The sequence below is a fragment of the Chiloscyllium plagiosum genome, unplaced genomic scaffold, assembly GCF_037043375.1.
Source record: "Chiloscyllium plagiosum isolate Xiang-an unplaced genomic scaffold, Cpla_swu_hap1 HiC_scaffold_20, whole genome shotgun sequence".
NCBI classification, from domain to species: domain Eukaryota; kingdom Metazoa; phylum Chordata; class Chondrichthyes; order Orectolobiformes; family Hemiscylliidae; genus Chiloscyllium; species Chiloscyllium plagiosum.
The window spans coordinates 27,757,378-27,773,482 of NW_028270158.1; the positions used below are offsets into that span (position 1 = coordinate 27,757,378).

Sequence of the window (16,105 nt, forward strand, 5' to 3'; positions counted from 1 at the left end):
CTTTTACATGTGAATATTCAAGATAAATTGCAGAAAAGAACAAGAATCTGCCTGAAATTTAGAGAACAAAAATAGTCATTAGAGGAGTTATGTTTAGGTTTGGGAAATATTGAGTAAGGTATTCGAGGAATCATTACTGAGCTTTCAAAATTCACATCAATTATTTGAAAACCAAGATAAAAAAGAGAGATTGTCAAATCTGCACAATTACTAAGTAGGAGGAACAATTGAATTGGAAGAGGCAACTCTATTACTGAATAAACTAGAACCAAGCAGAGAAGTGGCAAATGAAACTTACTGATTGTCAACTGGAAGCAAAAATGGTATTGATGAAAGTGAAAAAGGTACTTCATTGCCAAACAATAGATTATAATTAAGAGTAAGTGGTCAAACTATGCTATATTTGTTTGCATGAGGCACAAAAAAAAATTCATGTGCTGGAGACAGGTCACATAAGAGCTATGAGGCTGACCTTTGTTTCAAAGTCTGAATTATCAGGGAAGAATGAAGATCTTCCAGCCTTAAAATGGGCCATTGGGTGGTGAACTTAAAGAGGTCCACAAGATAACAAAAAGCATGAAAAGGTTTTTTCTTAATACAAAAGTTGACAGAGTAGACCAAATGAATACATTCGATTGGTATCTGGAAGTTTTAACTAGCATTGAGTGATCAACATTTTTCATGGATTTCAGGATAATGGAGGTGGAAACACAGGCATGACTTAAGAAATTGTTGAATGCAATGATTGAACTTTAGACTTTTTCTTGTAAGTATTAAGTAAGACAAATTAACTGAGCTATCTTAATCATAATTATCTGGGGAGCAATATGAACTCCTCTCTCACTCATGTTGACCTTCAAGATCAGAAATCAAATAGTCAAAGTACTGAAACTACCTTCTAGCATTATCTGTTGTGTTCAAAATCTGGAAAATCTAGAAGTAAGTTGCAGTTTTCTTATGTTTTATCTGTGTCCTTCATAGTGCTGAGCAAAAGAAATCTACATGTGCTAGAAACACAGAAGAGACCACAATTAGAGTGAATAAATCCAGCAATGTCCAGCCATGGTCAAAGTATTCTGGTAGGTATAGAAATCTTCTGACTTGTCGGCAAGCAACCATTCTTCCACCAGAGCTAGGTGAGTTTGTGACATAGTAAAGCTCCTCACCAGCTTTTACCTATTCTACACTTATGGTTTTCATAATAAAAGCCAACTGCAATAGTCACACTATTTCCACCAGCTAAAATTAAGACTTGACTATCGTTATTCTTTACAGCAAGGTCGTTTCAAGCCTAAAGGGACATCAAGGGGTAATGGGTTACAGCAGGAAAATGGAGTTGAGGTTGAAGATCAGTCATGATCTGTTTGAATGTCAGAATAAGCTCGAGGGACGGAGCAGCCTATTCATCTTTTATTTCGTAAATTTGTTATGTCCTATATGATGATGTAGATTTAACGCAGGCTAGGAATTTTACCAAAATTCTCAAGAATTTAAGAAAGTGACAGTCTTCACACAATGTTAGCTACAATTTCAGCAGGACTCCCTGGTCCTGTTCAAATACACAACAAATCTTTTGCATCTAAGTGAACAGAAAGAGAACAAATAACCTCTCATTGCAAAAGACTACATCTCCAACAGTGCAATCATCTCTCATTGCTGAACTGAAGCGATAGCATAGGTTATGTGTGCAGGATTTTCATGCAGTTTGAACCCATCACTCTCAAAATGCCAAAGTTAAATTCAGCCAACTAAACTTCATTAACCATTACAATTTCTTTATTTCCATTCCTTTCATTCCTATTAGTACCTATGTTAGACTTTCTTGAGTCAAATCAAAATAACTACTCCCTCACTTGCCACCAATTTCTTCTGGTTGGAGATCAAATTCCTTAATTAACCAATTTAGCCAAACAAAATTGGTTGTAAAGTAAAATACTGCAGATACTGGAAAACTGAAATGAAAACAAAATAATGCTGAAAATACTGAGTAGGTGTGGAGCATCTCTGAACAACAAAATAGTTGATGTTTCAAGTCTATGTCAAACATTTTGACGAGTTCATTAAGCAGAAACATTGTCTATTTTTCTCTCTCCAAAGAAGCTGCCACACCTGCTGTTTAGATAGAGTTGATTCAATTTGTCTTGTCTCAGTACTCTAGTTCGAGTAACTTGCACATTATACAACTTTGATTCATAACTTAAATGATTGAAGAAGATACCAAAATAGAGAGGTTATATTTATCAAGAACTGTTGAACAGCCTGAAGCTGTTTGTTCAAAAAAGAGAAAGATGATAGATGCCTGTAAGATTGATATTTCCCCTTGATATTTGAACTTGTGGGTAATATTAAAACAGAGGCCATAAAAAATGAATCAGACTAGGTATATTCCAAGAAAGGCCAAGGATACATTAACTACAGCTAGGGCTCCCTGAACAGTCAAATGAAAGAGAATTTGACGAATCAAAAACATTACAAGTGTGTGATGTCAAGTGAATTCTTTGACCAGTAAACTGGCAGGGATAAAAAATGAGAATAGAGTTGCAGGTGAACATAAAATGAAAGCCAAAACGTTTCTACCAGCATGTTATGTTGAGATTGTACAGAACATTGGCGACACCTTTTCTGGAATACTGTGTCCAGTTCTGCTCACCCAGTTATAGGAAGGATATTATCAAGCTGGAGAGGGTTCAAAAGAGATTTGCTAGGATGTTGCCAGGTGTAGAAGGTTCAAATTATAAAGAAAGGCTGGGACTTTTTTTCACTGGAGTGTAGGCGATTGAGAGGTGACCTGATAGATGTTTATAAAATAACAAGAGGTAGTGATAGAGTTGATGTAGTTGTCTTTTCCGTGAGTGGGGGAATTTCAGAACTAGGGTTTAAGGTGAGATGGGAGAGATTTAAAAAGACATGATGGATATTTTTTACACAGAGTAGTATGTGTGAGGAATGAAGCTCCTGAGGGCATGGGGGATGTGGGTACAATTACAATGCTTAAAAAAGTTTGGATTGTTACATGAATGGGAAAGGTTTGGAGGGATATGAACCAGGAGCAGGCAGGTGAGACTAGTTTAGTTTGGAATTACGCTCGGCATGGACTGGTTGGACCGAAGGATCCATTTATGTGCTGTAATGACTCTATAAAACTTAGTAGAATAGGCCATTCAGCCCATCAAGCTACCTTAAACATATGCCCTCTAGTTCTGAAGTCTCCCAGCCCAGGAAAAAGAATTTGGTTATTCACCCTCTTGATTTTATAAACCTCTATAAGGTCACCCCTCGGACTCTGAAGCTCCAGGGAAAAAGCCCCAGCCTAGTCAGCATCTCCAAACCATCCAGTCCGGCAACAACCTGGTACATCTTTTCTGCACCCTTTCAAGTTTAGCAATATACCTCCTCTAGCAGGGCGACCAGAATTATACACAGTATTCTAAAAGTGGCCTCAGCAATGTCGTGTACAGCCAGAACACAATGTCCCTACTCCTATAGCAAATGTTTTGACCAACGAAGGCAAGTGTGCCAAACACCTCCTTCAATATCCTGTCTACCTGCAACTCCACTTTCAAGGAACAATGAATCTGAATCTCTAGGTCTCTTTGTTTGTTAACACTCCCCAGGGCCCTCCCATTAGGTGTTTAAGCCCTGCCCCGGTTTGTCTTCTCAAAATGCAACATCTCACATTTACCTAAATTAAAATCCATCTGCCACTCTCAGCCCATTCACCAATCTAATCAAGGCCCCATTATACCCTGAGATAGTCTTCTTCCCTGTCCACTATAACACCTGCTTTGGCGTCATCTGCACACTTGCATCGTCTGAGAACTTACTAGCCACATCTCCTATATTCACATCCAAATCATTTATATAAATGACAAAAAGCAGTAGGCCCAGCACTAATTCTTTTGGCACATTGCTGGTCACAGACCCCAGTCTGAAAATTGACACTCTACCACCACCTCCTACCTTCAAGCCAATTTTGTATCCAATTGGTTAGCTACCTCTGGATTCAGCTTTGTTGAAAGCTTTGCTGAAATCCATATAGACAACGTCTATTGCTCTGCAATCATCAATCTTCTTTGTCACCCAGAATCACAGGATAGAATTGTAAAATCCTAACAGTGTGGAAGCAGGTCATTAAGCCTATTGAGATCACACCGACCCTTCAAACAGCATCCCACCCAGACCCACCCCATCCCTGTAATCCTGCATTTCCCATGGCTAACCCACCTAACCGGCATACCCTGGACAATATGGGCACTTCAGCATGGCCAATCCACCTAACCTGCACATCTTTGGACTGTGCAAGAAAAAACCGAGTACCCAGAGGAAACTCACAAAGGCAAGGGGAAAATGTGCACACTTCACAGGGACAGTCACCAGAAGATGGAGTTGAGTCAGTGTCTCTGGCACTTTGAGGCACCAATGCTAAGAACTGTGCCACCCCAAAACCTCTTCAAAAGAAAATGCAATCAGGTTAGGCAGACACAGTTTCCCATGCACAAAACCATGTTGACTCTCCATAATCAGTCCTGGCCTTTCCAAATGCATGTAAATCCTGTTGCTCAGAATCCGCATACACACTATTTTTGTAAGACTGACTGGTCTGTGGTTCCCTGGCTTTTTCTTACAACCTTTCTTAAATAATGGCACCACATTCCTTACATTCCTTCCTTCCAAGTCACATGCTGCTGAATATTTGGTTCCCAACTTTGATCTCCTTTCAACCACAATGGCTGTAAGATTAAATCCATTAATCTATATTTGTGCAATTATTCTATTTATTTTGTTCTGAATACTGAATTCAAGTAAAGAAGCATTAATTTTGTTTTTTTAGAATTATTTCCCTTTTTGATACTATTTACTTTCACACAGAAACTGGTCCCAGCACAATTCCAGAGAAGACCATCTCACTGGAACAGCTGCTACCCCAATACTGGTGCATGAACTGAAAGCCATTCACCTCTGCCAACCTTTTATGCCTTTAACTTGTCCAAGAAGTAGTAATCCAGAGATTATTATCTTGGAGGTTATGCTTTTTAATTTAGCCTGTAGCTGTTCAAAGTCTTTCAGGAGACAAATAGAGGCCTGTTAGGGACAAAAGATGAGATATGCTTAGAGGCACAGGGCAAGATCAGAATATTTAATGAATCGGTGCTTACCAAGGAAGAGGTTGCTATCAAAGTATCAGCAAAAGTAGAAATAAAGTGTGACTTACTATAGAGTACAGGAGTTAAGTGATTAAGGGATTCACAGGAAGGAATGGAAAGAAGTATTCTTTTGCTTTTGCTAAACTTTCAAAGCCTCTGAAATTGATTCTTAGTCTATTGCAGAAAAAGAAATTGGTTATTTGGTGAGTATCTGGTAAGGTTTATTCTATTCCTAAGCTTCAATGTAGTATATGCAGCAACAGGTGGTAAGGTTAATCCAATATATAAATACATAACTAAATATAAAATTGGATAAAATAAATAAGTAGTTAATTAGAACAAATGAAGGCTGGCAGGTCAAGTGTGTCCACAGTGCAGTATGTGTGAGTTCCTGCATGCCAGTTTGGTCCAAAGCAAACATGTCTGCAGCAAGCATTTGAAGTGTGAGCTGCTTCAGCTCAGAGTTTATGAGCTGGAAGCTGAGCTACAAACTGTGATGCATCACAGAGCAGGAAACTAATTAGAACATTTGTACCAGGAGGCAGTCACACCTTTTAGGATTAGGTCATCTGAATTGGTCAATGTTCAGAGAAAGGAGAATGTGGTAAGGGGACTCAGAGGGCAGAACTGCAGGTCCCTCAGCCTTTGCAATTGTCCAACAGGTTTGAGGTAACAGTGGCTGAAGGACCTGAACTTAAGGGAATTTATATTTGCCAGGAATTGGTATTGAAGAGACTGTTCGGTCTGAAGGTTGATAAGTCCCCGGGGCCTGATGGTCTACATCCCAGGGCACTGAAGGAGGTGGCTCGAGAAACCATGGATGCGTTGGTGATTATTTTCCAGAGTTCGATAGATTCGGGATCAGTTCCTGCGGATTGGAGGGTGGCTAATGTTGTACCACTTTTTAAGAAAGGTGGGAGAGAGAAAATAGGAAATTATAGACCAGTTAGTCTGACCTCAGTGGTGGGAAAGATGCTGGAGTCTATTATAAAGGATGAAATTACGACACATCTGGATAGTAGTAACAGGATAGGTCAGAGTCAGCATGGATTTATGAAGGGGAAATCATGCTTGACTAATCTTCTGGAATATTTTTAGGATGTAACTCTGAAGATGAACAAGGGAGATCCAGTAGATGTAGTGTACCTGGACTTTCAGAAAGCTTTTGATAAAGTCCCACATAGGAGGTTGGTGAGCAAAATTAGGGCGCATGGTATTGGGGGCAAAGTTCTAACTTGGATTGAAAGTTGGTTGGCTGATAGGAAACAAAGAGTAGTGATAAACGGCTCCATTTCGGAATGGCAGGCAGTGACCAGTGGGGTACCGCAAGGATCAGTACTGGGATCGCAGCTTTTTACAATATATGTTAATGATATAGAAGATGGTATTAGCAATAACATTAGCAAATTTGCTGATGATACTAAGCTGGGTGGCAGGGTGAAATGTGATGAGGATGTTAGGAGATTATAGGGTGACCTGGACAAGTTAGGTGAGTGGTCAGATGCATGGCAGATGCAGTTTAATGTGGATAAATGTATGGTTATCCACTTTGGTGGCAAGAACAGGAAGGCAGATTACTACCTCAATGGAATCAATTTAGGTAAAGGGGCAGTACAGAGAGATTTGGGTGTTCTTGTACACCAGTCAATGGAGGTAAGCATGCAGGTACAGCAGGTAGTGAAGAAGGCTAATAGCATGCTGGCCTTCATAACAAGAGGGATTGAGTATAGAAGCAAAGAGGTTCCTCTGCAGCTGTACAGGGCCCTGGTGAGACCACACCTGGAGTACTGTGTGCAGTTCTGGTCTCCAAATTTGAGGAAAGACATTCTGGCTATTGAGGGAGTGCAGCGTAGGTTCACGAGGTCAATTCCTGGAATGGCGGGATTACCTTACATTGAAAGACTGAAGCGACTAGGCTTGTATACCCTTGAGTTTCGAAGACTGAGAGGGGATCTGATTGAGACATATAAGATTATTAAAGGATCGGACAATCTGGAGGCAGGAAACATGTTTCCGCTGATGGGTGAGTGCCGAACCAGAGAACACACCTTAAAAACACGGGGTAGACCATTTAGGACAGAGATGAGGAGAAACTTCTTCACCCAGAGAGTGGTGGCTGTGTGGAATGCATTGCCCCAGAGAGCAGTGGAGGCCCAGTCTCTGGATTCATTTAAGAAAGAGTTGGATAGAGCTCTCAAGGATTATGGAATCAAGGGTATAGAGATAAGGCAGGAACAGGATACTGATTAAGGATGATCAGCCATGATCATATTGAATGGTGGTGCAGGCTCGAAGGGCAGAATGGCCTACTCCTGCACCTATTGTCTATTGTCTATTGTTTCTCTCAGTCTGTCTGGATCAGAATAAGGACTGCAGGGTGGATGATCTAACTGGCCATGACTCAGTGGTAGAGGAGGTCATTCAAGAGTGGAGTTTAAAAATAAATGTAATGGTAGCACGGAACAATACAATTAGGGGGATAGACATTGTTCTCTACATCAAACAGCTTGAATCCAGGTGGCTGTGTTGCCAGGTTTCAGGACACCTCATCAGACGTTCTTGCCAACCATGAGGGAAGTTGAGAAAATTTAAAGATAAATAGAGGAGATCATGGATCAAATTTGTGATAATGTGGTAAATAAAAGTGTAGAGTCAAGGCCAAAGAGAAATTTGTTACTGGACATATCAAGGTGGGAAGGAATAGAGAGTATGAAGGTAAGAGTCAACCAATAGAGAAGACTAGAGTTTACAAAGATATTAAAAGGATAAAAACTAAAGGTATCTGAGTGTGCATATCATTCAAAACAAAATAGATGAACTGGGAGCACAACTAGAAATGAATAAGAATGGTTGAGTTTGAGTTTGATTTATTGTTGTTACGTGCACTGAGATATCATGAAAAGTGTTGCTTTGCATGTTCTACAGACAGATCGTACTATACAAAGTGCATCAGGGTAGCAGAACAGAGTGCTGAATACAGTGTTACAGCCACAGAGAAGGTGCAGGGAGAAAGATCAGAATTAACATTTTGACAGGTCCATTCAGGATGAGTTGGATTAGGACCTGAATCTTGAAGGTTATAAGACATTTAAGAAAAACAGGAAATTAGGAAAAGGTGGAGGGAAGATGGAAGGGTCGCCACATTTTAGGAAGGATATGACAGGGTTCCTTGACAGGGTTGCTGAGGTGATTTACTGAAATATTCCAAGGGAAAAGGATTTTCAGCTTCAAGGTTAGGTTGGAGAAGCTTCAAGGTTAGGTTCAACTACGAGCAAAGATTCTGGGGTCATTTGATAGAGATGAACAATATTATCATGGGTTTAGACAAGCCAGATAAAGAAAGACTGCCTCCTTAGACAAGGATTACAGACAGAGTTAAGGTTTTGGGTGAGAGATTAAGGAGATTGTTATTGAGGACAACCTTTTCTACATCGTGACTGGCAATGACTTGGATTCTCTGCCTACAAGCAGGTAGTGAAACCAGAAACAATCAATGATTTTAACAGGAAATTGGGTGGGCATTTAAGGGAAATTAACATGCAGGATGATGGGACTGAAGCAGGAAATAGGACTAACTGGATTGTTTTAAATAGTTCTGTCATAAACTTGATGAACCAGGTGGCTTCCTTCTGTACTGTAATGACTGTCTAACTCTTGTAAGTCCAAAAATGAATACAGAAGGAACTTCTTTATTCAGAGAGTGGGGAGAATGTGGAACTCACTTCAACAATGAATAATTGAAGTACATAATTTGGATTTATGAAGAAGCTAGATAAATACATGACAAACAGAAGTATGTGACAGGAGTAGAAGGATACATTGGTTGAGTGAGATGAAGAGGAATGGAAGGAGAGTCATGGTGTGCATTAATATCTAACCTTTTATCGTCTGGTACACTAAATTCTATGTATTCTCATTGCAGAATACCTCAAAGACAATAAGCATAGTGATGAAGATGAAGAAGAAGCAGAACCTTTAAAGAAGTACAAAATCTCACCAACCAGATTATCATTGTGTAAGTACTTGTCACTTCCTTCTTAAACAATTTATTTCTCCTTTTATTCCTGAATATTAGTCTCTCATTCTTTCTCAAAGGTACTGACTCTTTATTAATCTTTGGTTTCACAGTCGCTGTGTTCGTTAGTAAAGAAGACAGGTACTTGGTAAATGAAGCAAGATGCTTGGTAAAGAGATTTCTAAATGTCACCATCAAAACTTGCACAGATAGCAAGTCAAACGGTCAAAGAATTGCTAAACGTAGCTTCTCAGGCTAGTGCAGGCATGTTAAAGGCATTTATGAGAAATCAGGATCTCAGAAATTTTTGTTACCAACAACAGATATACCACATAGAACTGCTCACTGGCCAGGATCATGGCCATGGATTTTGCAGCACAGACATTGAAACTATCTGGGTTTGATGGTTGGAAACATTGAGTACTCCAATTCAAAGATTTCACCCATTCTCAGAGTCCCAGAGTATGTTATGTTTCAACAGGCCTTCTTTTAAAATATAGATGTCAAAATATTTGGCTCACCTCAGCCCATTCCCAACTCTAATTCAACAACCTCTTGATGGTATTACAACTTCAAAAAAGGATTGAGAACAAGAGGTCACACATGTACAGTATAGGAAAGAAATCGTAAAAGGCAAAGCTGATGACTGTTAAGTGCTCGAGGTATGTGAAATAAAATAGGAGTTAGTGACACAATAGAGGTTAGTGGGTGTGATCTTATAGCCATTACAGAGACATGTTACAAGGTGATCAAAGCTGAGAACTAAATATTCAGGGGTTTGCGACATTTTTAAATGACCAACAGTGTGGTGGGAGTAGCATGTCAGTATGAGACAGCATAGCATAGCATGAGATGATCTTCGATCTCAAGATCTGTTGCAGCTGTACAGGACATTGGTGAGGCCACTTTTGGAGTACTGTAACAATTCTGGTCGTCCTTTTACAGGAAAGATGTTGTTAAAATGCGTGGGTGCAGAAAAGATTTACAAAGATCTTGCTAGGACCAGAGGGTTTGAGTTATAGGAAGATAGCTGAATAGGCTGGGGCTTTTTTCCCTGGAGTGTCAAACTGAGGATTGACCTTATAGAAGTTTATAAAATCATGAGGGCATGGATAGGGTGAATAGCCAAGATCTTTTTTCTAGGGTGGGGAAGTCCAAAACTGGAGGGCATAGGTTTCAGGTGAGAGGGGAAAGATTCAAAAATGAAAGATAACTTTTTCACACAGAGGGTGGTGCATGTATGGAGATGGTGGAGGTGGGTACAATTAGAACATTTAAAAAGCATCTGGATGGGTACATGAATAGGAAGGTTTACAGAAATATGGGCCAAATGCTGGCAAATGGGACTAGGTCAGATTGGGATGTCTGGTCAGCACAAATGAGTTGGACCGAAGGGTCTGTTTCTGCACTGTGTGACTCTGTGTAGAATCCTTATACATGGAGATAAGAAATAACCAAAGGGGAGAAGACATCTGAGGAGTAGTCTGTAGACCCTCTAATAGTGGTTATATGGTCAGACAAGGAATAAGTCAGGAGATAATGAGGACGTGTAAAAAAAGGCATTACATTAATCATGGGTACCTTTAATTGTGTAGATTGGAGAAATCAAGTTGTCAGTGGTAAGGAAGGATTTATAGAGAGCATTCAAAACAGTTTCCTAGAACAACATGTTATAAATCCAACCAGAGATCAGGTTTTTTGGATCTGCTGATGTCTAATGATGCTAATATAATCAATAATGTCAGAGCAAAAGATCCCTAGGAAACAGTAACCATAATATGGCAGAATTTAGCATACAGTTTGAGAATTAGAAACTTGGCTCAGAAACCACTTTACTAAGCTTAAATAAGGGTAATTACAAAAGAATGAGGGCAGAGTTGGCCGGAGTAGACTGGGCGGAGGTTCATGTTAGGTGTGTACCCATTGTAATTTAGTAAAATAAGAGTTGGCCTTATTGAAACACACAATCCATATCACCAGCCATCAATTTATTCCAGAGGTCCACATTGTCAAGGAAAATAACCTTAACACCAGCACATCTGATCTTTTCTATATTCCTACATTGTTTAAATAAAGTGTTTAGTGTCCAGCATCATAACTTGGCTTTCTTCATTTCCAGCAAGATCCAGACGAAACCTGCCTCAGACATCAGTGGAAGTGGAATCAGATGATTCTGATGTGATTGTTGCTTCGACATCACGGCCACTAAGCCATCTGGACTTCAACTTCTAAAGGCAGCACATTGTGTTTCAGGGGTCTGCCAATCATTCTGAATGTGTGAAGGTGAATGGGAGCTGAGCGTTTGTAGTGTTTAGCTTTTTAGAACTGCAGAAATCATGGTGTGTGGAGTGAGTTGATTATTAAGGAAAGGTTAATTCTACTTTTATAAAACAAAATTTAAGACTGATGATTGATTTTATAAAGAGAAAATTCAGGAAATAATCAGATAAAACATCTGGTGTGAAAAGAAGCTTGGTAATAGGCTAAATTTTGACAAGAGACTTGGAACCTAATGTTATTAAAATATGAGAGTCCAGACCATGGTTTGCCCCCAACCAGCCTGCTGGAGCAACTTTACATAGATAACTTTCTAACTGGTGACTTCTACATATGGCCATCTAAATCAGGATCATGAGAGGTTATAATAGAGTTTGCAGCAAAGTGTAAACAGCAACCCCACCAAGACAGCTGAGCCCTACTGGAAAAGAAGGAAACTTAGGGAGCACCTCAGAAAGGAATTGCTCAAAAATATCTCCTTAAGAAAAAGATGGCAGTTTGTTGAGGGATTCAGAATCGACACAACTACTATGGCACCCCTGTGAGCATTGCAAGCCCCTTCTCCTGCCAAGAAGGTTGCTCCTGACACAGTTTGCTGGTCAACCCTAAGAGGATAGCAGTAAAATGGTCTATCATCAGGACCTTAATTGCCTCCTCACCTTCATGGAGCAAGGTGCCAATTCCAGTGGCAACTCACCCCTGACAGGAATTCCTGTTGTATTCATGAACTTTCCACTTCCCAAACCCAATATTTGAGGTCTGTGAATTTAAATCAAATTTCACAAAAGCCTTTGAACCTGAAATGTTAACTCTGGTTCTCTCTCCAAATGATTTTACCTGGCCTGCTGAGGGTTTTCTGTCATTTCTCTCTTTAGGTTTACAAGAAATACAATATTTTGCTTTTGTTTTATTGATTTAATGAGTTTGTTTTCCATTGCTGCCCATATTCTGGAAACTGCCCCTTGAAATGGAAATGAGCTGATTCTCCAGCACTGAATTTTTAACATAATATTGCATCACTTCATCTTGAAAGGAAGCAACTCTACAGCACAACCCCACCAAGACAGCTGAGCACTACTGGAAAAGAAGGAAACTTAGGGAGCAATAAAAGTTGCAGATTCCCACCTTGTATTAGCTATTTTACCATGGAATCTAATATAGGTAAATATTTAAGGTCTTTGACAAAAGTGTTGCAGCTGGAATTTCACAGGCTGTTGCACCAATCCTTGCACATCCCTCCTTGTGCTGAACACCTACCAAATGACCATAGTTGTGATGCACTATTTAGCTATAATTAAAATCTTGCTCCTTTAGACCTCAATAAACAAGTTATTATTTGCCTACCACCAATCTATAATTATGATTATTCTTAATCATTGATTACCTTGTTGGTTCCAGAAACAACTTTTTAAGTAAAGACAGGACATTAAATGTGCACTGATGATTTATCCAGCATCTGAAAGTTTGAGCCATGTTGTACAGTTACCAAATCCAGTTACCTGTTACCAGTCAGGATTGTTTGCAAGAAGTTTGCCTTTTCCTATCCCAGATGAAACTGCTTGCATATAGTCTCAACCTATTTCCAAAAGCCAAGTAGGTTCTCACACCCACTGTATCAGCCAATCATTTCCAATTTGGTCAGGACGTGTGATGTTAAATAAGTAGCCTTATTTAAGTAAAAAAGCTACAATCAACAGAGAATATACTCTCAAGGTTCTCCAGTAAAATGCAATCAATGCAATATAGTGACACCACCAAAATATATAAATTAATTCCCAGTTAATTTCAGATGTGTGGTTTTCAGGTGTAATTGTTTGGGGAATTACCTAATAATCTCCATGCTGTCATAGTGATTTGGTGGTGGGAAAGTTATTCGGTTGTGCATGACAACACTTCCCAATTTTATTTTTAAAACTTCATTCGAGGTTCCTTGTGGTGCAGTGGTATTGTCCCTCAGAGCCAGAAAGCCTGGGTTCAAGTCCCATCTGCCCCAGCAGTATCTAATAACATCTCTGCACAAATCAATTAAAAATATCAATAATCTCCATGCTGAATAGAAATATTGTGGTCACTATATGCAGCCTTTGAAATAATTCTACAGCATAGTTCATAAATTCTAATCTGTCACATCTTTGACAAAGTAAGTATATTACTTGGAAAAAGTAGCATCTGATCTGGAACTTCATGAGCTTGGTACGGGTACACACCAGTAGGAAATATCATTTAGCAGTAACATACAATGCCTGTTCTCATGTAAGCCACATTGAACATGGACACTAGCTGGCTCCCTGCATAGGGGAATGTAAAACATTAAACTGCGATGCCATGCTGGATGGGTACTTAACACTTCAGTGATAACCAAAATGACTACTGAAGGGTAGATGTGCAGGATTTAGAAATGTGCTGGAGATAAAGATAAAAAATGCCTGTCATTCAAGTTTAAATATGGTTGATATAAAGAATTTACTATCTTTCTTAGTTATGAATCTGGTGCCATTTGGAAATTGGTGCACTTTGTGTGTCTTTGATTCATTCTTGTGTATCCCTGGCAGGTCTGGAAGTTATTGTCCATTCTTAACTTCCCTTGAGGTGATTGTTGGTTGTCATTTTGAACTCTGGAGTCTGTATGGTGGAAGTATCTCCACAATGATGTTATAAAGCAATCTAGGATTTTTATCTCACAACAATGAAGTAGCCATGTATGTCCCAAGAGGACAGGGGATCTTGGAAGTAATGAGTTCTGAAAAACATTAAACTCTGTTTCACTCTCTACAGATGATGCCAGACCTGCTGAGTTTCTTTAGCCTTTTCTATACTTGTTTCAAATTTCCAGCATTTGCATTAGTTTACTTTAATATTATTAGAGATAATGGACCAATGCATTTGTAATAACTCCAAAGAGGCTGGTATCCCTTCACCAAGTCTCCATTTATTAACATGTGGAAAGTCCTTAACACTGATCTAAATCCCTCCGAGCCAGTTCAGAGTGAACAGGATGTCTGACACTCCTGCTTTTTTTTTGTCTTCCCCCACACTACCACCTGACAGCAGTAGTGCTTATTTATCCCCAGCACCCATGTACACTCCTGTTCTTTTTTTTAATAATGGCATACACTCCTGTTCATTTTTTTATGTCTGACACTCTTGTTTACTTTTTTATCTTTGTTTTTTCATTTTTTTTCTTACCCCCACACTACCGCCTAACTGCGGTAGTGCTTATTTTACACTCCTGTTCTTTTTTTTAGAATGTGTCTCACTCCTTTTTTCTCTTTTATTTCTTTCTTTTTTTCTTTTTTAACCCCCCACACTACCGCCTAACTGTGGTAGTGCTTATTTTACACTCCTGTTCTTTTTTTTTATTACCACGATGTGTGTGTGTGCAGGTGTGAGACACAGTGAGAGACACAAGGTGCATGAATCTTTATTCAATTTCCACCACCAGGAAGATAGGAAAACACCCGAGTGGTCAGTGACAAGCAGTGCCCTTCACAAAAGGGCAATGCTGTGTGATCAAACAGTGAAGGGGAGGGCAGGGATTAAATCAAAATAGAGTTGGAGAGGGAAATAATGCACTCCACTCCCTGCGGCGCCCACCTCTCCCTGAACAACTCCAGGGTGTTGGTGGACACCGCGTGCTCCTTCTCCAAGGACACCCAGGCACACTCCTGTTCTTTTTTTTATTTAACCCACACACTACCGCCTAACTGCGGTAGTGCTTATTTTTTCCCCAGCACCCATGTTGTGTGTGCGCAGGTGTGAGACACAGTGAGAGACACAAGGTGTACGATTCTTTATTCAATTTCCACCACCAGGAAGATAGGAAAACACCCGAGTGGCCAGTGACAAGCACTGCCCTTCACATCAAAGGGCAGTGCTGTGTGATCAAAACAGTGAAGGGAAGGTAGGGACTAAATCAAAATAGAATTGGAGGGGGAAATAATGCACTCCACTCCCTGCGGCGCCCACCTTTCCCTGAACAACTCCAGGGTGTTGGTGGACACCGCATGCTCCTTCTCCAAGGACATCCGGGCACACTCCTGTTCTTCTCTGTCAGCCAATGATGTCTATTTGGCTGACCTCATTACAATCACCACAGTATCTTCTGTCCATTTCCTCTAATTGGTGGAGGTCATGGTTTGGGAAGTGCTGCAAAGAAATCTGGGTTTGGTTTTTGCAGTGCTTCTTTTAGACAGTAAAGGCTTGAACCTGGGGAGTTGACGGTGGAGGAATGTTTGTGGTAATAGGCTGCCAATCAAGCCAATAGCCTCCTTTATCATCGAATATTTTGAGTGTCACTGGAGCTGAATCCATCCAGGCAATTTAAGGGTAACCCATTATATTCCTAACATATCATGTTGGAGGTGAAGAAGTTTTGGTAGTGTAGAAAGATTGTTTTGAGGGCATCTGCATGAGAAAAATGGGTTTACATTATTGCACCTTTTGGACAATATCCTACTTGAATGTTTTATTCTGTTTTGTAATCACCTGTGCCTTGTCATTTTCAGTGAGAGAAAATATTTATGACATTTTTGGACTCTTATTATAAAAAATATGTATAATTTGTCTAGTATTTTGTAACATACAATTTATTTTTACTTTTTATTACATATAGAAACTTGAAATAAACTGTTCATATTTTAACTGTTTACAATTTGTGAAGAATTTCATT

The 16,105-nt window shown here is 39.7% G+C and overlaps 1 protein-coding gene across 1 annotated transcript in view; it reads left to right on the plus strand.

Annotated features, from left to right (window-relative positions):
- Positions 1 to 16,081, plus strand: part of iqce (IQ motif containing E) — a 67,479-nt gene extending 51,398 nt beyond the window's left edge. The window contains exons 21-23 of the mRNA XM_043711806.2: positions 982 to 1,079; positions 9,067 to 9,159; positions 11,279 to 16,081. Of these exons, the coding sequence (XP_043567741.1) occupies positions 982 to 1,079; positions 9,067 to 9,159; positions 11,279 to 11,391 (304 nt within the window). The 3' untranslated portion in view covers positions 11,392 to 16,081. The remainder of the gene's footprint in view (positions 1 to 981; positions 1,080 to 9,066; positions 9,160 to 11,278) is intronic.
- The last annotated feature ends 24 nt before the right edge of the window (positions 16,082 to 16,105 follow it).